Here is a 24,423-nt window from a genome sequence, read left to right on the forward strand (position 1 = left end):
ATATTCTAAAAATATCCTAGATTCTGATTCAAAAACACAACAAATATCATCAACATATCTTTTATAAAATAAACCTTTTTCTCCTTCACGAGAATTGAGCCATTGCTTTTCCTTAACTGACATGAATAGATTTGCAAGAGCAGGCGCTAAAGGAGAGTTCATCGCCACTTCGTCAATTTGATCATATACCTCACCATCGAATAGGAAATGAGTTTGAGATGTTTTAAAATTGAGGAGAGTTTTTTTAACTGAAGTTTACCTAATTTAAAACTTTAATTGTTATTAAATACAGTTTCAACAGTTATATCAATAGTCTCATTAAGAGGGATATAGACTAACAACATCAAAAGAAACGAAAAACTAATTATTGTCTCTTACCTTTGGACTTCGTTGAAAAATGTGAATGTATCTTTCGTGGTATGATTTTCTGGAATGTAAGGCGTTATTAACATATCACATAAAAATTTGGCTAAATTATAATTGTATGAACCTATTGAAGACGGTTAATTGGTCTAAATGGAGGAATCTCATAATCTTTTCTCTTATGCATTTTAGGAGAACCTTATAAGTGAGATGGTTAACAGATTATATGTTATGTCCGTAAAAAAACGTATTTTCTTCAAATGTCTTAAATATCTTTGTAGTTGTGCCTCACGCTGTATAGTTGGATCTTGAGTAAGTTTCTTCAATTTCGTTCCATTAGATAAAATTTCATACATCTTGTTGCAATAATCAGTTCAATTAACAATCACAACACCATTATCTTATCAGGAGATAATATAACAATGTTAGGATTTTTCTGTAACTTTTTTAATATGCCAAGTTTTCGCAAAAAAGATTTTGAAGGTCTGTGGTTGCTATAGTAGTGTTCACTAAGTTCGAGATAGCTGATTTCAAAGCATTTTCATTATCTCTACACTTGAGTTGACTTGTCAAGAAACGATTAACCATATTAATTGTCATAAAGACATCAGTCTTGTTAGGCGCCGTATATACTTAAAAAAGCATTCTATATTAAATATATCTACAGTCAGTTATCAGAATGCGTGTGTGGAAGCAAATTTAATGTTACACATGCGTTATCATGCAAGAAAAGTGGCTACGTCTCTTTACGACACAATGAAATACGAGATATTGCAGGGAAATTACTAGAGAAAATGTGTAAAGATGTGAGAAAGGAACCATTGCTGTTACGTTTAAGCCCCCGTCCTCCCTCGCCCCCCTTTAATAACTTTTTATAGGCTTGTCCAAATTGAATCAAACTTGGCACAATTATAGTAAGTCACAAAAAACAAAGTGGCAGCAATTAATTTTTGCTTATGTCAGCACATTTTTTGTGACGTCATCGAAAGTTTGAAATTTGATCAAAAGGGCTTGTTTGGCTTCTTATATTTAGACACCTAACAAGCCATGGGAACGAGGTTGCAAAATACCACCATTTAACGGCATTTAGGAGAAGAGTGGGTTTTAAATGCTTTTCTTATAAGAACAAGTCGGTTATTTTTTAAAAATCCTTTATAAAAGAAACAGCAAAATCTGAGTGCTCTTATTTCTCCAGTCTTTTCGGTCTGATTTGTCTAACTTTGTTCTTAATATTAAGAACACGACAATGTATTTTCTTAAATGTTTTCAAAATTCTTTACGCGTTTATAATATGAAAATTGGGTGTTTTGTTGCTGGCACATGGATGCTCATATTACATGAGTGTTTTTTGCAGTTATTTTAGTTGGGAGAAGAAACTTACGCAAAAAACCCCACAAAAATTGGTAGCTTGTGAGAGAACTGCAAAAGAATTCGCATCCTGGATTGTTCTTATTTTATGGCAAAACTTTATAGAAAACAACGAGGACGCTGTTCTTTTTTTACTTTTCTCGGAATTATATCCTAAGGTAACTGTCTCAGTCATCTGTCAAGCTTTACACTCATTGACTAATATAGATCACTTTTCAGCGTCCAAAGAAAATATTAATCTCTGAAATCATGCAAAGAACTATAAAACGGTGTCCTCGTCGTATCGCCCCCCCTCTTGGCCGCGTTGCGAGGAGAACACCACACCCACAATCTCATACCCATGGCTTTTAGGCTTTTTGCATGTAGTAAAAAACCTAAAAAGCCCTGGGCACACCAAATTTACCCGCTTCCTAGCTATCGGTTGCCGGAGCCATGTCAATAGAAAACGAAAGTAAACATGGTGAGCAAAGCAGCACGTTCATTAGAAAAAATGAAAAATAGTGACCCTAAAGAGAGAATAGATAGAGAAATGATATCATAGTTTAAGGAGTATATCATAGTTGATAGTAGGTTATTTCTTTCCATTTAACACAAGGTTAAAGTCTAAAATGTAGCAGAACTTTTTCTGGTGTAATGTGGTTTGGAAAGTTTTGATTTTACCAGCAGGAAGGATTTTGTGTGGGTTGTTAGGTTCATCATTATATGAACTCCCCTTCAGTTGCTTCCAAAATGAACTATGAAAGTGCTTTTTAGGTGTTTTAAGGTCCTATTTGAATTACAGAAAACGGTGACATATTTAGCTTAGGTCCTCGATATGAGGCAAAAATTAAACTCACAATATCTTTTTAAAAGGACTACTTTCTGATTTTGGATCGAAAAAATGTCATGATGAAATTTATCCTGAACTCACTCACTTATATACCCCTTATATATAGAACATATATAAAGCCAACATTGCAATTTAATCTTAATGTGCGCTATGTACATGAGGGTACCTGTAAATATTATTATTATTACTGAAATTATTTACCCAGGATAGCCTCTTCAGTTTCTATTGGTACTGCTATCAATGAGGGTCCTGCAAAGGGGGTCCTAGCGCTTTTAAAGCTCCCATTTTAGCTACGAAAGACATGCAGGCACAGCATTTGCTTAACTAGACAATCGGCCAAGATATTAATCCTATTCTCATGCTGAGCGCTAAACAGAAAGGATAGATTCACACTTTTATAGTCTCTGCCATAACTCGACCGGGGTTTAAACCCAAGACCTCCCGCACTGAAAGCGAATGCTCTACCACAAGGCTACCATTCGGTAAATGTCAACATTACTTTGTCTATCAATGCATGAGCAAACATTATTGCTTTGACATGGAACATTGTATCCTCAAAGAACTGATAAAACGTTGAGGAAAAACATAATGGCAGAAATAGTTGGGAGAGAACCACAAAGAAACCTAGTTAAAGGTTTGTTAGCATCTTGAAAAGGTTATGTTTGATATAATTTGCTCAATAAATATATATAAAGTCACACTACTGTTTATTTTGGTGTCTAGGTCACCGGAATTGAAAGCACTGTTTGCATTTTGTGATTAATTCAGGTGAGTGCGGGAACATTTAGGGATTTTTGACAGAAAATCGCAAATTTTATTTAAATCGTAAGTTACAGGTAAATAAGATTAAGTGTAGCATAATTATAGGATTTTACTGAGTAAAAACAACCTTTCCTTAAACATTAATTTAGTTTGTTGCGTAACGCTTTAAATGGGAAGTCACATGATGTTATTTTCAGTTTTTATCTATTCTATTGAAAATGTTGTTAGGTTAACTTTTCCAATTTATTTTAAGTTGCACATTAGTGAGGGTAGGAAAAGCCAGCAATCTAGGTCAATGTGTCTTTATAAAACTTTCTAGTTGTTGATATCATCAAGGTATATGAACTCCATGAATACATTAATTCTGTTTATTGAAAGAGTATGAACCTATAACTTTTTATAAGCAATCGATTCTCAAATTTCAAAACAATTTGCGCTATTATTGTTTTTGTTATTCAGTTTTATTCAGATTTATTTATCAAATAGTTAAATGACGACATAAAGTTATGGCTTTCAATGATGTGAAGCTGGATCCTGACGATCCTTTTGATAAGATTGTGTTTATGGAAGAAGGCTTGCAACAAGAAGGTTATAATGCTGGTTTTGTGAGTGGGAAGATTGATGGTAAACAGCAGGGACTTAAACTGGGAATTAGTCAAGGAAATGTAATTGGGAGAGAAATCGGATTTTATAAAGGATTTGTGGAGACATGGTTACTTTTGCTTGACAATAATATGAAAAAGAATCATCAGAAAGTTCTGGAACAGTTAAAAGAACTAGTAGATAAATTTACTTATGATGATCCAGAAAACAATGATACGCATGACTTGCTTGCACAAATTCGGACTAAGTTTAGGCAACTCTCATCTGTTTTGAAGATACCCACTGAATTAAACGTAGAGCACATTTCGTTTTAAAGATAAATAACAGGGAACCTGGTTAGGATTTATGGATAACAACTCTGATATATTGGTCTTTACTTCCACTTTAATTCAATTGGAGATGAACTTACTTTAACTGGATTTGCATGAGAGACATTATTTTTTCATGTCAATATTTTAACACAGCTGAAGATTAATGTCTGTTAAGTTTGTAATATCAATTTTATGATGCATGTACAATTATGGACATACTTAATTCTGTTTGTTACAATGGTAAATAAAATCAACCAACCTTTACATTTTTGTAATGTTTTTTTATATGTACAACAATAACCCTGTTTATTTTTTCATTATGCAAATTATCTTCTTCAAATTAACAAAACCCAATCAGTAATTATTATTTTTTTAGTTAAATGTACACTGGGTTTTACCACATTGATTTTTTCCAGAATTAAGAAGGTGGGAGACGCAAGCAAAGCACTTATTCAATGAATATTAACCTTCAGTAAAAATACCTTTATGGGCAACTTTTTGCATCCTTTGTTTTGCAATTAGGAATTAAGAGGCCTAAAATAAAAATTTTTGCGCCACAAATCTTTACTACTAATGGTTTTTTATGTCAAGATCGCGAATTAAATTTTTTTATACTTCACGAGGGTTTCACTAAATTTCGCGGATGGCCAAATATATGACATAATTCGCAAGTTTAATGTTTTTATTTTTGCACAGTCACTATCAAATAATCATTAATTAACATCAAAGTCTATGTTCCTATCAGAAAAATCGTCATCTCTATCATTGACTTAAGGATTTTTAAGATGTAAATCAACAAAATGCGGACGGGGTCAAAAATTGATGAAATAACGCAAACAACAGGTAGTGATTTACAGACTGGATTTCCACAATAATAAACTCGTCCTGTCAGGTCAAACTAATATCCTTAAAGTTTGACGAAAATTTTTGAGAACATATTTTCATATAATGGTGGCAGTGGTTATTAAAGTATTTCGCAAAAAGTCCAAAAATTCTCGAAATTTAAATCATCCGGAAGTTTTACAAGGAATACGGAAAGGAAAATTAGTTTTTTTCAAAATTTTGGTCAAAACTTAGGTTACTTTTTTTTAGTCCATATCTAGATCTAAACTTGCTCAATGGTTGCTCAATTTTATTCAACTAATTTTCGTAATCTATAAAATAAGGGGAAAAACAAAAAGAAGTCATATTTTTATTTCGGGCTAAACGCTTCGAGTTTCCAAAAGGACGGCTTATTGCAAGAAGTCTAGATAAAGGGATTGAGCTAGAAAGCTGTAATTGATAGAAGTTTTCTGATGAAAAGGAAACTATGAATATTCACAGAAGTAAAAAAATCTAGGGGACGATTTCACCAAATACTGCCGTAAAAATTTAGGTGAAATTTACTTTCGAAATCAGGAAAAATTAATTCCTTGCCAACACCACGTGACTGGATTTTGTTTTATTACTGTACACATTTAGCTACACCATTTGAATAGCCAACCTTTAATTGACATGGGTACTGCAAAAATTCTATCAGGAAATGTAAAAAAGACAAGATTGCATACTTTTGACAAACAAGTTTTTATGTAACTTTTATGTAGCTGACTCATATCACGTTAAAGCCGTCAACTTCGTCCCCAGTATTTTTTACCGGACGCTTTAAGAAGCCCTGAAGACGAATTTGACATCAACAACTCTGAACTTGTTGTTAAATTTGTTTTTGGTATGAAGGACTTAAGAAAACCGACAATCATAAACGGAAAAATGTATAGGTGTAAGGTATAATACAATAACAGCGAAAAGAACAATAAAATAGAAGGATATAAAGAAAAAAACAACAATAGATTTCGGGAAAATTACGAGTGATATATACATAAGGAGATTAAATTAAAAACACGTCGTGAAAACCCACGGGGCGGTCAACTTATTTTGTGTCTAAGCGCAGCGGTTTTTTGTAATTCACAAAACCATTAATTAGCTTGGTCACGTGCAAAGTATATGTTCGGTTCCTGTATCCTGCTGTCATAAAATACGAACAATTGTTATTATATTATTTTGAAATAGTTGATTAGAATATTTCACATGTATTAACCAATATTTACTGACAGCGATGACGTTAATAAATAGTTTAGCTGACGTCATCTTTATTTGACACGCTTTTTCCCCGCCTTCTTAACCTCGTCCCCAGGATCTGTTGGCGTGTTCATATTATTCGGTCATTAACCATTAGGACTAAAGTAGATAACAAGTTGTCAGAAAGTGGTAATTTAGCTTCCAAACTGTATTTTATATTATTGTCATTCTCGTACCCAGATCTCTTTCATGTAATTGAGCAGTACAGGAAGTAATAGAGACGTATAGCAGACTTTCTTATCCTACACAGTTCGGAATGTTGACACTTTCTCTCATTTACTTTCATTGTCATTGTTACTGGATAAAAAAGTTTTTACTAATATTTAAAGTCTTCTCGTGAAATAATTCGCCGCCGTTATGAAAGGTGATAACCGATGTACACGCCTTTGGTTGATGTATTGAATAATATGGTATTGTAATCAACAATGGCGTTATTTTTTTATAAATAAAATTGCCGAGGTAACACGAACAAAGAAATATTGAATGAATTTCTCTTTATTATTGTTCTTATTTCGAACGTAGGGAACTTAGATTCAACTGTGAAGGTTTATATTTGTCATTTCACTCAACCGAGTCATGTTTTATTGTGTTTATACGACGTTACTGCTGGTGGTGGTTTTGTGTACATCTTACACAGCTTCATTATACATCAACGGTAAGAAATATCTCATTACATCGGTGTATTTCTTCGTGATGTCTACAAAGTCTAAATTCCATATTCTTTAGTCCCATACGTTATTTGCATGAAAACATTTTTAAGAACACGAGACTCAAATTTTATCAAAAAATAAGAAGAACCTATAAACAGCTTCGAGTTCAATTCTTATTGTTTGCTGTATTTTGAGTCTGACTCTATAAGCTAAGAACAATCCAGGATATAAATTCTCTCCCATAACTCTCTCAAACTACAATTGCTTGTCATCGTTAGTTTTCTCCTTTGCTCAATTTTTCATAAACACAATTTTTCATATAAACGCATACATTAAAACAAATTTGGCTAAAAAGGTTTGAAAATATTACTGGTTACTTAGATATTACTGGTTCTTATAAAGAAAAACATGTAATTCCCTGATTATTTCTTTAAAAATATAGTGACTGTCTACTCATTGCCTAACGTCTTCGGAAAGCCCTGGGTTTCAAAATAACTACGTTATTTAATAATCTCAATCTTTTTAAATTTATCCGATAATGTTTTTATTTCTTCTTTTAGATATTGACGATGAAAAGTTTTTGACAAGTGTAGAAAAGAACTTAAGAGCGATACATACGAAATTTGCGGATGAGAGAGCAAAACAAGCAGTGTTGAACAAAGATGGGAACAACGAGGAAGATCTAATGAAGTTAAAATTTCAAAGTAAAAATAAAGAAGATGAAGACGAAAATGATTACTTTGTTCCTGAACAAAATGGCTACCTTCTTCACGACTATTACATCAGACTGTCTAAGAAATTTCCAAGGCTTGATTTTGACTTACTAAGGCAAAAGCTAATCGATGACGTCAATGCATTAGAAGACGGTGGAACGAAATCCGAAAAAAATAAAAACATGTTTAAAAATAATGCAAACCTATTTTCGTTGGATTTTGAAGCAGATGGTATTGTTCTAAAGGATGACGAAGATGACGATGATGCTGATGATGATAATGACGATGATAATGATGATGCTGGAAATGAGGAGAAGGATTCTGAAGATGGAGAAGATTAAAAACAAATAAACTCATTTTAACTTTGATAGCTACAATAATGTCACAAAAAATGAAAAACCTGACCTGGGAGGGAGATCCATATTTCGAGATATAGATGATCAAAGATCTGTGATGGAGGACATGTCAAAGTAGGGGAGACATGGAATGTGTAAAGAAGAATTTAAATATATAGAAAGAGATAATAAATGTATAAGAAAGAGCAATTTAATAAAAAAATAAATTATAACAGAATTGTCAAAGTAAAAAGACTTACTTCTTTAGAATGAAAAAAACATCTCCTTTGTTAAGCCAAATTCTGGGCTGGTTCGGTATTTTCAGTCACTGACAAACTTTTCGTATTAATAAAAGAGATAAAACTTAGCACACGCGACCCTCTAAGGTTGTTTTTATCCCTATTTTTATTGCTATGGTCTACAACAGCTTTTTGCAAAATTGTCGTGCTGTGTTATGCTTTTTTTTTCCTTACATTATGAATCACATTTACTTTTCGGCGAAGTAGGAGCAAATCAGTACGTGGTTTTAGTAGACACTATAGAAATCTGTATGAGTAGAGTTGTGATGAAAATAGGAGGGGATTCTTGCTGGAGATGTAATTTGTAGTCAAGTTAACATATCCATTGAAATAACACCAAATATTTTCATAGCAACCATATTTTATTTTCTTTCCCAAGGTTTCTTGCCTGAGCTGTATAACAGTGAATATCATTATAAACGCAAAATGTCCTGGGAACGAGATTGTATAGCATAGGTTTGTGAGCCAATTGGCTCTTGACATGTGTCACCAATAGTAAAGTAACTAACAAAATTTTGTTGTTTGTTTGTTTCAAAATTTTGGATGCTTCAGTTACAATGAAACCGGCGAAAGAACTTTGACCGGATACCACAGTTAGGAGTTCTTACGGATTTCAGTTTATAACTGCTTATTTATGGATCAATAACATCAACAACACATAAAGTTTAAAATCATGTAGCATTGCTAACATTATTGTCAGCGTGTCAACTGTCAAATTCCATTACGTAGGGACTAGAAATGGCACCTCTACGCTTACTAGCTAACGCTGGTAAACCTAAAACTGCGTTTAGTAGAAAAGATACAGACGATTGAGCGAAGTTCAAAAGCATGTGCTACACGTGCGTGCTAAACAAGCCCCTGCTGGTGAATGTATTCGTGAGTGCAGTGTCTATGGATACTTTTTTATTCCTGAAGTAAAGACATATTTAATGTAACTGCTTAAAAAATATATTTAGATCTTTAAATCAGCGATAAAATTTTTACTGATACTTAGTTTGTTGCTGGAAGTGGAGGTTGCCCTTAAATGGCCATCAAAACCTACGGCGAAAAATAATAAATATTCGGTGCCCTTGTGCTATTCAGGGTGTCGGAGTTCCGAGTGCTTTTATCACGAAAAGAAGTATATGTACCTTGGCATTATCGTCCCCAGAGATTTTTGAAATAAAACCTAGGCTTATCTCAAAGAGTTCTGGGGACGAGAATAGAACCTTGGCTTTTATGTGAATTTACACTCATATGTTAGGATTTGTTCTTTTTTAGTCACGAAAACCTTGATTTACATGATACTTCTTTTTTCTCTTTATTTTACCGATTCTATCATTCTACGTAAGACCGTGAACTGATTTCAATGCTCACTGGGAATCCAACATTATTTTACGAGGTCGCGGATAACTTTACGCGGCTGAGTATAACGAAGAATCGCGAATTTTACCGCTACTTTTCGAAGCTGCATAATGTCGGGTAAAAACAAACGGTAAATACGCCACGGTTAAATTTTACTCAAACGAATTTCCGATTTTATTAACACCGTTAGCTATTTATTTTCATATCATATTCCATACAATCTTAGACAAAAAGAAATGGACACCTGTTTTGAGCCATTTTACGAAATAGATATACACGATTAATTGGCTAAAACTTGACAGTCTTTTGGCTGCATGGGTCCCCACTTATACAAGAACAGATGTAACCTCTATATACTGTTCGAAAGGCACCAACTCTAACATACACACAATGCAGAATTTCTTACATTACGAACCGTGAAACCCTTGACATTTACAAAAAGACGTCATGCTGACGTCAGCGACAATTAACATCGTTTACGACCGTCGCATGTGTTTAGTTGAAAGTAAAACCATTCATTAAAAGTGGGTTTTATACGTAAGTAACCTCGTCCCCAGGCATATTTATTTCTCAACTGTACTGCACTTTCTGATAGCGGGTGCTAGGTTCCATGCTAAGTGGTGCTAGGTTCAGACTTCATATACAGAAGGCACTGGTTCATTACGAAAAGGCAGTTTCCTTATTTTAAATCAGATTCAACAAAACAACCATAAGAAAGAAACTTACTATTTCGAATTTTTTAACGTATATCTGGGAAACAAGGAATTCAAAAGAATCCACCCCCCCCCCCCCCCCTCAAATACTTTTCATAGGGTTGTTTAAATTGAATCAAACTTGGCACACTTATAGTACGTCATAAAAGGAACAAAATGGCAGCAATAAATTATTGCTTGCGTCAGCACATTCTCTGTGACGTCGTCAGAAGCTCGAAATTTGTTAAAAATGCCACTATCTGCTTAAAATTTAATTAATTTTGTTCCAGAGCAAAATTTGCATTCTGTTTGAAGTTTTTGAAAGCTAAATAAAGTTACCTAACATATTTTCCAGTTTTTACGTGGATCACATAAAAAAGTGCCAAAAATTGCCCGAAAATCCGGTTTTTTTACCGATTTTTGGGTAAAATCCGACAAAATCGGGAAATCGGATTAATCACGTGTCCAAATTATGCAAAATGATTCTTCTTAATAAAACAAAGTTGTGTTGCAATTTTAAAGTTTTAAAGATAATCCTAACGGGAGTTATTAAATTTTCTCCATTATAAGGATTTCTTAGAGACTTTTAGGGGTAGTTTCGAGTAATGGCCAATATCAGGGCCTCTGAAAGATATGGGACCTAAAAATTTCACATACAGGTGTCTAATAGGTAAATATTGAAACTCAGTAAGTTTCACAGCCATATAACATAGCAATAAGGAGTTATTAAAAAAGACCGTCAAGGGGGGGGGGGGGGAATACGCCCTCCCCCCGGACCGAATAGGGTAAAGTAATTTATCTTACTTACAAAAAGTTTTTAAGTTTCCAACTTCCAACGGAATTTTAACATATGTCAAAAATTGTATGTTCAGAATGTTACGGCTCCTTTTAAATGTTATTATGCAATTTTAGAATCAAGTGTTAATTTCCCCAATTATGTATTCCACGAATGGAAATTCCAGATCATGTAAGTAATTTATATTGCAGAAGTTCTTTAGTTCAAAGGATCAAAAGGAATCCTCCCTGCCGGTCATATGTTCGAAAACGCTTGACAGAATAGGGTTAACAAAGAAACATTTTTGACGGCTCAATTACTCCAAACATATATATAAAGGTTTACACTGGCGAGTCTACGAATATGTAAGACAAACACGTTCAGAAAAGTAAAAACAAAATAGGGAATAACTTTGTTAAGATATCAATTAGTCCAGAGTTAATTGACATCCTGTTAGTCTCATCATACTAGAGAATGACGCACTAGAAAATTTTGCGTGTGACCACGTATATTGTTTTTTTAATAAAAAGTAAAATGTTTAAAACCTTTTCGGTTGGACAAGGAAATGACTTCACTCGCATGCAGGAAGCAACTTGTCAATCATATTGTTACATGCAAAGTGGATTTCATTTTCAATGATTTTGATTAATCCATCTTATTAATTGATTAGATTTCTATTTCCTATTTACCAGACCCCTTATTGTTTCTAAAACACGCGTTATTTATCAATATATCCAACAAAAATTTTCACGATATGGCGGCTTCTGGATAGATCAAATTATAGCATATATCATAAATATCAAAAAATAAATAAATTTACTAAAAAAGTCGTAAAACAAAATTTGATTTGAAATCTGTTCCCTTATACATAATTTTAGATATAATTTTAGATTAATTTTAATTTAACTTAGATAATTTCTGTCCGTTAAAGCTTTTGGGCAGTTTGTTTGACGTCACCTTTGAGTTCTTACATCGACCGCACACCTATGCCAAATAGGGTTATTTCGTGCCCTCTCTTTTCATAAGTTTTGTATCTTGTCTTCACTATTGTGTTAGGCTTGAAATACTGATCAAGAGAGTGTACTGTGCTTTTGAGGAATCGTTAGAAAAATACATCCTTGTCCCCAGGGTCTTGACCGAGCTGTAATTACGGAGCCACGATAAGATTAATCAAAAGAACAAGGCTGGAGGAGATATTTAAATATTTTTTTAATGATAACGTCATCAACCCGTCGGTTCCAAGATGATCCAATTTTGTGGAACTGGCCTAATTATGATCCATGTGGCCCCTAGTTACCCGGGCGGGAATGAACGTGAGTTTTTTTAACCCATTTCCAAGTCATTTGCCATTAAATTTATAAGTGCGATGGCTTCACTAACTTTAATAAAAACATCAACATCAATCTAATGCACTAATATTTGTAAATGACGGAACAGTTTTATAGGTGATACTTTTTGGATACAGTTAGCGTATAATGTTCTCAAGAATATAAGATACCCTGCTAAAATATCTGAAAGATTTATTTTGACTCACAGCAAAATTATGTATTCATACGTCACAACATTTTCCACGGTGTGTACAAACTGTACACGATAAGCCGAATTCAATAGTAATCTTCCGTTCGGATGATTGGCAAAAGTTACCAACGAAGTGACAAAAAGAAAGGCTTTTGTATGTCAAAAGAAATTATCACCTTAGTAATAAGTTATTACGAAGACGTCCATCTACAAGCCGTCCATAAAACGCGTGACTACTAAATCAATAATGTTAATTCTGAAATTTTATTTCTAGAAATTCTATATGCTTATACTTAAATGGGAATACATTATTTAAATTTTCCTAAAATATTTCATACCTAAACTCCATGGTTAAATTAAATTGGGTTTCCTATTAAACAAAATTCGTGCGTCCAAGCAAATTAATGGGTTTTTTTATTGTCAAGTAGATTCGTTTCATGAAATTAACAAGACCCGCCTCTTTCCATCTCAAAGCGCGTAAACAAAAATAAAGTTATTTTTGTGTTTAACAACTATAGGACGGTATTCCACTAGCAACATTTTCGTGCACCATCATTCATATAACTTCGCGAATTTCACGAAAAAATTTTTTGAATACATTTATAAACTCTCTTAATTTAATGGACTGTCTCGAATAATGTTATAAATTATGTTTTGAAATTTCTGCGCGCCTTTTTGCATTTTACATTCCAAAATATACGGTGAAAAGCAGGCTTTAGTCAAAAGAGTTTGACCAAGGTTGATCATGCTTGAAATAACAGCGGTATAATTTAAAAAAAGATTTTAAACTTTTAAGCTAATTATGGGTAACCGTTCATTCATTACAATTTCCTTCCATCCAATTAACTATCTTTACAAAAGAATACATAAACTTCAAATTTGAGACGTAATTAACACCGTTTTCAATGAAACAAATAATTAAGGGGTCCGAAATTGAAGGCTTGATTTAGATATAGATGCGTTAATTTGTATTCAATATATAAAATTTTGTTTTTTAAAAACACTTTCACATAACGTAAAAACAGTCTCAATGCGAAGATCTTAATAAAACATGAAGTTGTCAGGTTTCTCGATTGATGAAATTTTAGCCAAGGAATCTTCGCATAGAAGTAAAAATGAGACTCATCTTCCAGCAGTGATCTATACGCCGCACGGTAAGTCCACCGAAGAATTTAGTTTTTAAATTTTAGGCACGCCTTTAGAAGAAATATGTATACAGCTTTTCCTTTCCCTTGAGCATAGAAAATAATAAAACCTTAAGTTCATAATGCAAAAATGTCTTTCAGATTTAAAATTTAATAGTCCACAATAATATTTCTTTCAGGTTACAGATTACCACCATATTGTTTCTCTACTTATCGAAGACGTTGTATGTCGCCATATTCAACGAAATCAAACACGTCACCAGCACCGGCAGACGATATAGATGACGATAAAGTCACAAGACGTCCACGAACGTCAATAACGTCCTGTCAGCGTGAGTTTTTAGAAGAAGAATTTCAGAAAGAACGCTACCCCACATTGGTTTATATTGATACTTTAAGTCGTCGGATTAATCTCCCACAATACGTAATAAAGGTTTGACATTTCTATTAATTTTTAAAAAGATCGCTAGGGACCCTAGCATTTCCAAAATCATGTCGTAAACTAACTCAAATTGGTTATTCTACTAAGAAAAAGTTCAAGAAAAATTTTAGCGGGCAGTAAAGATCTAACATACTACAACCAGTCAGAAAATATAATATTATATTACAATTATTTTTTACTTTGAAAATATCCAAATACTAGTCGATGAGGCCTGTGAAAAATTTGACTTAGGCAGGAGAACAATTGAAAAGAGAACCGTCAATTGAATTTTGATGACGTCAGCAAAATCTCACAAACGTATAAATTTTTTTTAGAAATTTATTTAGTCGTTCGAAAATTAGGATCATGTAATTTTGACCAACAGTTGAAAAGATATTAGGTTTGAAGGGTTTTTGATGACGTTATCAAGCCGTCCATTCCGAAACGGATTCGGGCACTCAGGTTTGAGAAACTTACCCAGGTTGTCCCTAGTTATCCAGGCGGTGAAAAATAACTGACGTCACCACCTCGTTTCTAAGTTATTTGGCCTCAAAGTTATAACTCCAATGCGATGGCTTCATCAATCTTATTAAACGCATTGTAACTAGTTTTTTGCTTATTTTTTTTAAAAGGATTGATTTGAAACAATTACTTAAAGAATACAACAAATTTACAACAGACCACTCCCTTCCTGTAATAAAAAACAAAAGAAATATGAAATAAAAATGAGTAGAACGCGGCCTGTTACTTATTTTACTTCTACTACATTTTTTCCCAATGAAACTGGGCACGAAGTATTAAAACTATCGAAAGGCAGACAGTTTGTGACAAAAACTTTCGCGAATTTGCAATTTAGATAAATTTCGGGTAAAAACTTTCGCGAAAATCAAAACTCATTTTTTTTTTAACAAAAGTCTGCATCCATTATTGTTTTACGGAATCGGAATATCTGAGAAATATTCGTAACAGCAAAAAATATTATTGTAGTTGATGATTAAAAAAAATAAAAATCGCAACTTTAAGATTTCCCCGTTTTTTGTTTTTTTGTTTTTTTGCCTTGAAAATTGTTTTTTATCCGTGACTTCGCGTGAAAAAATCTCGCGTTTTGGTGATAAATAATTTCCAAAGGCATTAACGTTCAGCAAAATGTCAAAAAAAAAAAAAACGCCAAAAACGCAAAAATCTTTACCCTTAGAGTATTCAAACTGGATTTCCTAAAAAGCTGCATAATCTTTTTCAGGTTTGGTTTCAAAATCGTCGAGCGAAATATCGAAAAGAAGGGCATCGTCGTAAACCAAAAAATGACAATGCGAACCTCGATGAAAACATCACGATTGATCTAACTAAAGACATATTGTCGTTGCCATGGAACAAAAATGAACTCACCGACCAACCAACAGTCAAACCATGTAGCCAGCAATATTACCATTGGTCGAATTCTTACAGCGACGAAATATCACCCAATGATGCAACAGAAAAATGTAGTTGCTTCCAGTGTAGAGAAGGAACTTGTTACGCTAAGTATTAATCCCTAATTACATTGTTTGAAAATACCCTACTTCCTCCTGTAACTCCTTTTACATCGCTCTTATCACCTTCCTTACGTCGATTCCTTATACTTTTAAACTTTTTAATTCCCTGTTTTCCCCAACCAAACCCCTCCCTGCTTCGGTAAGAGTCTTTGTAAACGCCACGAAATGACATAGCTGCATCAAAGCAATGAAAATTTATAAATTTTATTGGACTGCGGTTGAGTTTGTATAGAATTTTATGACGTGGATTAGAGAGAGTATAGTAATATAATATGTTTATATTTGTGTTTTATAGCATTCATATTTATTATTACAAATTTGTATTTATTTATAGAAAGTTTATTTTTTATATAAAGTTATATGCTTGTTGTGTACACCTGGTATTAAAAAAAGCCAAATTTATCAAACCGCTTTATCCTTTGAGTTGATTTATAACGTCACAAATGAGATTAGCGCCACCAAAAGATGTAAAGTTACATTTTTATACCATCTTAACAGCTTTACTTCTTGTAGCCATTTTGAGAGATAGGGAAATGTATGTTCTAGTCCAGTCGCGCATACGCGCACGCGTACGTCACAACAAGTCCTCGTTATCCAGTACCATCCAGTATCATGCTGTGCTTAGCCATGTAAAGTCCCTAATAATCAGTGCAATGTAGTGACGTCATCAAAAATCATACAAAAACGAGTCAAAAATCTCTAGCACAATTCCCTAAAAATCTACGCACATCAAAGTATACAGAAAATGAGTAGAAATGGGAATTCCCTTATGCTAATAATCAACACATGCGCAGTAAAGATGTGAACAGATAAATACTACTATAATAAATGCGCATCAACGCTCAATCAAAATTCGATATATTTTGAACTGCGGCATTCATGACCTTTTTGGCTGGCATTGGTATCTCCCTCCCACTTATGGCCCTTGCAACATCAAAAGAATCGGAGAAGGAGAAGGAAAATGGGCGAAGGATTAAGGACCTAGAGGTTCGCCTTTATACCCTAGAATCATAAGATAAATGGAACAATAAGGAAGGACTGTGAACGTATGTTGGATGCGTACGACAGGTGCACCTGTGGTCGGAGGTTTGAAGTAAATGGTAAATGTGTTAGTACTGTTATCACGAATATATTACGTATAATGGGGGTGGCCGCGTATGCACAACGACATGCAATTCTCTGAAGTCCTTTGAACTTTCAATAAAACAAGATGCTACAGTTTGAGAATGAGCTTGTCAACCCTAAATTATTCTACTCGTTTGCTGCTATCTTTACAGACATCAACGATATCAACGTGGACTACCTGACGGTGCCGGATGCTATCTCTGTCAATGGAGGTAAGGAAAATCGATAAATAGTAGGGTACCATACACGGGACCTTGTGGTAGCCATCAGGGTAAAGACGCCCAAAATCTGGTCCCCGCATGGGGTGACCCGGTATAACGCCAGTGCAGTACCGGCAATGAGTCTTGATTTCGAAGAGAACCCTGATTGAGTCACCAAATATCGTCAAATCTGGTCCAAGATCGAGGAGTTGATTTATGAGTAATTGACGACAGAGCCTGTGAAAAAGGACCGTTACGTGAACCCCAAAATCAAATACTACAAAGATGCAATCACGACTAAATTCCATGATATGCCGGTACCCTACGATGAACCCTGCCAAGCCAGTGCCATCCCAGCTATTTCATCCATGTATGTGCAAGGTAACAACTACTACCCCCTGGTACATATTACAGAATCTTTAGTATAACGACTTCAAATATATTTTATAACCCTTGTAGGTCTATAAAAAATACAAAATTAAGGCATATACTCAGGTGGAGACTCTAGGTAGCGCTTGCATACTGTACAGACTGAAGTTTTTTTAAAACATCTTGCCTCCCCTCTTCCCGGCCTTTCGCAACTAACTGAGTACGTTCCTGTTCATTAATGCATTCACGATCTGTTTAACGCGTTGACGTATCTGTTCCTTTAGCAGCATATACTTCTTATGATCCTGCGTGATAAGAGTGAACTCATAGTCTCTAACGACTCCGTTCTCAATGGCTTTTGAGATAAGATCAATGATGGAGTTAATCTTGATCTCCGCCAACAGCCTTATAGTCTCATGCTTTTTAGATTTAACGCCCAGCCTCTTTCTGGAGTTCCGCAGACCGGCCTGACCGATTCCGACGGCGATCGTGATCCCCCCATGGCTATACAGAGTGGAGTTCCCAAACCTGTGGCCAACGCCCCGATCCCAATACCCGAGGTGATAATGCTGATATTCAGCAGTCCATGGTCACAATACCTCACCCAGGTCCCAGGCATCTTGAAATTTTTTGCGAGTCTGTTCCGCTCTTTAATCTCATCCCGCAGATACTTTTCAATATCTCCTATCTTCCCAAGTCTATACTTCTGGCTTTCATGGATAGTATTGTCCTCCGCGGGTGCATTCGGTAAATTCGGGTACAGCTTGGCTATATTCTTCATTTATTTTATCAGCAAATGCATCGTGAGGCCGGTGAAGGAAACGTTTTTCATATGGTGGTACTCGTCCGTCAACATGAATTCCAGACGGTCCGTGGAACCCTTCAAGGGTAGGTAGATTGGGGTGTCAAAACGCCGGGTCAGCATACCCCCCTCCCAAGTGTTTAGCTCCTTGGTGGGAAGCAAGGCCAAAATTTTAGAATTTTTACCATTCAATAGGCAGTCGTCTTCACCCAACTGAGGGCAAACAAGGCGTAGTCGAATATAGACGTCGGTCTTGTAGACTGCACCGTGATCACCATACTTATAGTAATTTTTCGCGGGGTCATAGGGTAGGTCCAAGTGCTCTTGCAGCTGTCGATGAATCACCACTGTGTACCCGTCACTGACACGGGGTCTACAGAGTTCATTTTTCGGGACAAACAGTTTGATCTTGTCCTCTGCTTGGCTATTGACGATACTCGCATTATCTTCTACAGACCATTCATAATAGCGATCCGAGTCACCCTCTGATCGGGCCATATCTTAAAGATGGTAAAGTCATTGTTGCTGTACAGGTTCAGCCATATAGGTCTAATACTGATGGAATTTAAGGCTATTTTACTATTCTGTCCCAGGTAGTCCTCACATATAGTAGGCTTGTCGATATCAGTAATATAGAGTTGCTTCATCCTTTTTTTCAAGAAAGGATTAACATGTACTCATACAACCCCAAGGCAAAGTACAAACGTAACAGGGGAGAATGGCCACTTGGTATTACAAATTTGGAACATCAGCGCTTGTACGTGTCTACAGACTAGCACATTGAGGTTGCATTCCCTGAATTCACTAAGTATGCCATAGAAATCCCAACCAATTTGCTGAATGACCCTGTAAGGGTGGGTTGCACAAGGCACGCCTTGGACTACTGCAACATTCAGGTTAATTTTGCGGTGCACTGCGCAACCACTGCATTAGGCATATCCGCCAAGCATCTGAAGGGTTCCGTACCACTTGTAAACTCAATCTTTAAATTCCATCTCTATTGCCACATGCGTCGTGTCCTGGCAAGAATGAAAGACCTGTGCCGTATGACGATGGGTTCTCGCAGTATAAAACCCCCTACTCAGCATCCAGATATGCATAGGTATGTCGCGAATACGGTGCAGATCCTAATAGCCTGTACAAGTTCAAGGCCGTCATGTCCTTATTAACAAGCGGTAGATGGTGGCCTCAGGTCGATGGGGAATGGGCAAAGTTCATTACCACCACAAGTTAGGTCCTAACATCTAAAGGTCTAACCAAGATAAGCGAGAGTATCAGGGCTAAAGCATCCTTAATTGGATCCGGTGCCGACAACAAAACGGCAAGGCAAATCCTATTGCAAAAATTTGAGGCCATGGTGCAACGTCACAAGAATGTAGGCCATGATATCGTGGAATTTCAGAAGGTGCTGCAATATTCCTGAACTCCAGTAAATTTTGCTGTCATGCCAAGCGTGTACATGTTGCCCTCAAACATAAACCTGCGCATAGCCGAAATTGTAAAGTGTAACAACAACATCCTCATACCACCCGCCAATGTTAATGTTGGTGTACAGGTCGATGTGAATAACAAGCCTATTCATAGGGAAAGGGCAATCAAACAACCTCCAAAGCATACTATCAAAATACCTACACATACCACACCTCCCGGACATACTATACCTCCGATACCTCCCAAGCATACTATCAAGCCACCTCCAAACTACACCTATTACACCTCTTATACATACTCCCGATCATACCATACAGGCTATACCATATACACATCCAAAACATACCATACCACCTATACATACCCCTGAACAACCCCCACAAAACCAACATAAGGATACCAAGACTGCATTAATCACAACGGGGGTAGGTATCATCATCGCTTACATATGGCTTAAAAAATAGCCCTATTTTTTCCAATGTATAGCACGACGGCAGCCGCGATAGCCATTAACAGATGTTTTGCTGCATACCCGACGATGGTTGCCGCTACTCTCAAAAAGAAGAAGACTACGGTACCGATGACTCCGGGTAATGCAGCACCTGCCTTGCCTGCCAAATATTTAAGGAAGTTTCCAAGCCTTTCAAGTTGCTTTTCTACGAACCCTTTTCCACCACCTCCTGCTGCCCTCCCCCTGCAGCACCTACCGAGGCACTTCCTCCCGTAACGGATAGTACAATGGTGGAAACCAACAGCCCAATGGCAGACACTATACTCGATATAGTTATACCCTGCTCCCTGAAGAGCATTTTAAGCTTCTTCAGCAAAGGCATGTCATCTCCGGCGATTTTTATCAACTCGACCTTGATAGTTTCCAGATGCTTCAAAATCTTCTCCGAGAATAGGCCATGCTTATCCGGTACTTCCTTCCTATTCCTTTTCAATTGATCAATATCCTTCTCAAGTTTGTCAATTTCCTTATCCCTTTGCCTCCCGGCCTTCTGCTTTTTGAGTTCTTTGAACTTAGCCTCTTTCGTATTAATTTCGCTATCATATTTATTAATATCATCCTTCAATTCTTTTACATTATGTAGGTTTCGAATTTCAAGATTTATTCTTCTCATATCGATGTCCTTGATGGCAGCATCGTCAATGCCAGCAAATGAAGTACTTACAAAACCCTCTATATCATACGCAAAATTTTGAATACCCTCTATTGTTCCCTTCTGGATCATCTCACCCCCCTCCTCTTTACCCGAAGCCTTCTCCTCACCCCTATTCAATACAAGGGCCTTCATACGCGTGCTACCTAGCCTCCTTCTGAGCTGTTCAATAGTTGGAAAGGTACCATTCTGGGGCATGTTTGGGATATCCACATAGAGGTCTTCATTCTGGTTGATGGTTGATTGGATGTGGCTAATCTGTACTCTTTGTTTTCGTCCCTTGATACCGAAGAGCTGCTTCATTTCTGCATATGGGTCTATGGTCGTTCCGAATGTACCCATGTTTATTATATATAGGGAAATCTTCTAATAAATGTCTGATAATCCAGTATATACGCATGAAGACGATATTGGGAGGTATGATAAAGGTGATAAAGATGATACGCCGTCAACGCAACAACTCCCTGGAACATCGGGGACCTCAACGCCAGGACAACAACGGTCGGATATACGCAAGCGACTGGGGTAGAGTACGCAGTCGGCCGAGACTATACTTTTTAAATCGAAGGTTGATAGTCTCTTATCTTAGGAATGAGCTGGGGCTTATGCCTAATAGATTACGACAGGTTTAGAATGGATGAAGAAAATCAACTTGTCGTTAAAGAGATTGTGACGGGGAAAAGATCCTTACCGGAAATAGTACTCACATTGCAAGATGATTTCATCTTTCCTGGCAGTCTCAAACTCTTATTTGACCTGGTGCTGACGGGGACCAATACGAAACGCACCATTGTCAGCAACATTGGCAAAAGTCTGGTGAAAAACCTACGCATTACATTAAACGGCAACGAGGTACAGAATATTAGCGACTACAATACCCTGGCCGTCTACCGGAATTTATGTATACCCCTCGGCAAGATGTTCGAGTTAACGAGAGATTTGCCATTTTATCAAGCACGACTCCATGACAGACTCCATGACAGACACAATCAAAGATTGGGGTACAGCAGCCTTGGGAAGCACAGCGGCAAGGCAGCCGATGCTTCGTATAAAATAAGCAACATAAGGCTGGAGTTTGACAAGATTACCCATGAAGTGCCATGACGTCAAGGTATGCAAGATTGACCCTGCCCTACGAACGCATACTCCGTAGCAAGGTCGTCACCACGATAAAAGCAGATACCAGTTATAACCTCCAGATTGACATCCCCACGAGAAGCCTCAAGGGCGTCTTGCTATTGTTCATAGAGCCTGGAAAAGTGAAACCCTATGCCGGGGTGAACGAGGTGTTCTACAACCCCAAGATTGAGAAAATTAGCGTTACCGTTGAGGAGGAGCACAATCAGCTCTACTCACACCCACGCTTCCGAAAGATCTTCTCTAACAGATCGTCAACATTTTCTGTGCCCACGATAGTAACGTCACTATTGGCCAGTTTTTCAACGAAAGGTATGCGTTATTCATCGATTTTCGATCTTCCCCGATGATACCCTGCACGGTAGCGGAAGACCCTTACAACGCGTTAGTGACGGCATTACCCTCCACATGACCAAGAAAGCTGACGGAACCAGGTGCTATGTTTACCTTCTGCAGGACGCGCAATTAAACATACTAGATGGTAGATTCCACTCTGTCGAGTATTAGTGATCACAACTCGTGCTTGTCCCTAAGGACAAAAACGAATCAATATGGAGGAGAACAGGAAATGCACTCAATGTAAACACTATCTCCCCCCCGGACAATTTCAGGATCAAGGGAAACAAGGAGCTCAGTTCTCAGGAGTACCTAGGATGCGATATATCCACGCTGGGGGCTCATATTGAAGCCCAGTTTTCTGTGGGTATGACCTGAGATAATTATGGAGAGTGGCATATTGATCACAAAGTACCAATTAAATATAGAGAAAATAGGGATGTTCCATCGCTTGCCGAAGTAGCGAAAAGACTGCAATATACCAATACCCAATCTATGTGGGCAAGTGAGAACATTGCAAAAGGCAATCGTTTCGTCTCAAAATAAAATGGCTACTCTTATGATCATGGCGGAAGGGGCGCTAATTAACGCTCTAGCATTTTCAGGCACGAATTTTTCTTTTCTAAGCTCTCGGGACACGGCGAGACCGAACGGAAGAGGCACGATGAGGCCATGGGAAAATTGCAAGCAGCTCAGGCACAGTGGATAAAAGACCGACAGGACAAGCTTGACTGGTTCAACGAAAAGCGGGAACTGCAGCTAAAAGCTGGTAAAAGCCTAAAAGAGCTGGACGACGACGTGTACAAATTCTACATTTGTTCAGACAAAAAGGCCCCACAATTGAAAGATTCTTACGTACCCTCTAAAAAACAACAAGACGGCCAACTCACGTTCATAGTTGGATCCGTATCCCTGCTAGGTTTTGTACGGAAAAAGAGACGGAGAAGCTAAGCAATATATACTACATGCAAGAACATCTCTGGACTAGGCAAAAAGCTACTAAATTACTTGCGATGGAGAGCGGTCTATCCAAAAAGAAGGTAACTCCTGTGGCTGAGACACATCAAGGGTCCGAAACGTATTGACTATCCACATTTTACCATTACGAGGCCTAACGAAATGCATCCGTTTTATCTGTTGTACATGCCCCATGATAAGCTGTATGGCAATACCTACAAGTACATTCTTGGGGGGATTGATGTGGCCTCGAGATACAAGGTAGCGAGGTCTCTGTGTACTAAAAAGGCCAGCGAAGTCGCGTGTATGATCAGGGATATATACAAGGCAGGACCTTTACACTACCCAAAAACCTTCCAATGCGATAACGGTAGCGAATTCAAGTCAAATGTATAGCTAACAAATCCAACGAGGATATATACAACAGCTTTTGCCTAGATATTAAGACAATATTTAACAAGTTCAAAATCTCAAGCCTATTTCACTATTTTTTTAATAAAAGATATTTGAAGCTCTTTCTTCTATCAAAACTAGCCTCATAATACACTTTGCGGTAGAAAAAAATGCATATTTTTTTCCTTCTGTCGTCATAATTCGCTAATCAGTAATTTATACAAAAAAATCCGGGAACCTTTTGTGCATAATTTATTCAGCTTTTCATTACCGAAAATTTCAATAAGCCAATAGGAAGCTTTCGGAAAAAGAGACCACAAACGTAAAGGCATGTATGCGAAAATTTACTAACGAGATATTTGTTTTTAAAGATTTTTGTAGGTGGTATAAAAATGTGTAAACTGAGTATGCAGAAAGATGATAGAAGTGCGAACTTTTTCTTTATGCTAAATATGCGTGCACGCTTCAGAATTATTAACAGACAGAAGTCAGGTTTACAAGAGACAGCTCATATGCATATTCCTTAACTTTGATTTTTTTTAATTCGATAGTGAAAGTAAACTATCTAAAAAATATTATTATGCATATTTTTATACGGGAGTTCCATATTATGCATAATGTTTACAAAAAAATATGCTCAACCCATTTTTCACATATTTTTTCAAAGGTGTGAAGGATATAACACCTCTAAAAAGGCTGTTCCAAATGTTTTCATAGAATATAAAATATGTCATT

General features: G+C 36.5%; 3 protein-coding genes across 3 annotated transcripts; all 3 read left to right on the plus strand.

Annotated features, from left to right (window-relative positions):
• The first annotated feature begins 1,464 nt into the window (after positions 1-1,464).
• Positions 1,465-4,500, plus strand: LOC130654050 (protein LTO1 homolog). The gene has a single exon (XM_057456566.1). It carries the CDS (start codon positions 3,829-3,831, stop codon positions 4,237-4,239), a length of 411 nt encoding a protein of 136 aa, XP_057312549.1. The 5' UTR covers positions 1,465-3,828; the 3' UTR covers positions 4,240-4,500.
• Positions 4,501-6,563: 2,063 nt separating this feature from the next.
• Positions 6,564-8,302, plus strand: LOC130654051 (coiled-coil domain-containing protein 1-like). The gene is made up of 2 exons (XM_057456567.1): positions 6,564-7,006; positions 7,562-8,302. The coding sequence occupies exons 1-2, from the start codon at positions 6,928-6,930 to the stop codon at positions 8,053-8,055; spliced, it is 573 nt and encodes a 190-aa protein (XP_057312550.1). The 5' UTR covers positions 6,564-6,927; the 3' UTR covers positions 8,056-8,302.
• A 5,371-nt stretch (positions 8,303-13,673) lies between these two features.
• Positions 13,674-16,199, plus strand: LOC130655609 (homeobox protein ceh-8-like). Its single transcript, XM_057458375.1, has 3 exons — positions 13,674-13,831; positions 14,002-14,255; positions 15,484-16,199. The coding sequence occupies exons 1-3, from the start codon at positions 13,729-13,731 to the stop codon at positions 15,769-15,771; spliced, it is 645 nt and encodes a 214-aa protein (XP_057314358.1). The 5' UTR covers positions 13,674-13,728; the 3' UTR covers positions 15,772-16,199.
• The last annotated feature ends 8,224 nt before the right edge of the window (positions 16,200-24,423 follow it).

This window comes from Hydractinia symbiolongicarpus, chromosome 8, assembly GCF_029227915.1.
Source record: "Hydractinia symbiolongicarpus strain clone_291-10 chromosome 8, HSymV2.1, whole genome shotgun sequence".
NCBI classification, from domain to species: domain Eukaryota; kingdom Metazoa; phylum Cnidaria; class Hydrozoa; order Anthoathecata; family Hydractiniidae; genus Hydractinia; species Hydractinia symbiolongicarpus.

Coding starts and splice junctions, on each gene's coding strand:
- LOC130654050 (XM_057456566.1), top strand. CDS start 3,829: ATGGCTTTCAATGATGTGAAGCTGGATCCTGACGATCCTTTTGATAAG.
- LOC130654051 (XM_057456567.1), top strand. CDS start 6,928: ATGTTTTATTGTGTTTATACGACGTTACTGCTGGTGGTGGTTTTGTGT. Junction 7,007..7,561: donor AGCTTCATTATACATCAACG/GTAAGAAATATC, acceptor TTCTTCTTTTAG/ATATTGACGATGAAAAGTTT.
- LOC130655609 (XM_057458375.1), top strand. CDS start 13,729: ATGAAGTTGTCAGGTTTCTCGATTGATGAAATTTTAGCCAAGGAATCT. Junction 13,832..14,001: donor AGTGATCTATACGCCGCACG/GTAAGTCCACCG, acceptor TATTTCTTTCAG/GTTACAGATTACCACCATAT. Junction 14,256..15,483: donor TCCCACAATACGTAATAAAG/GTTTGACATTTC, acceptor AATCTTTTTCAG/GTTTGGTTTCAAAATCGTCG.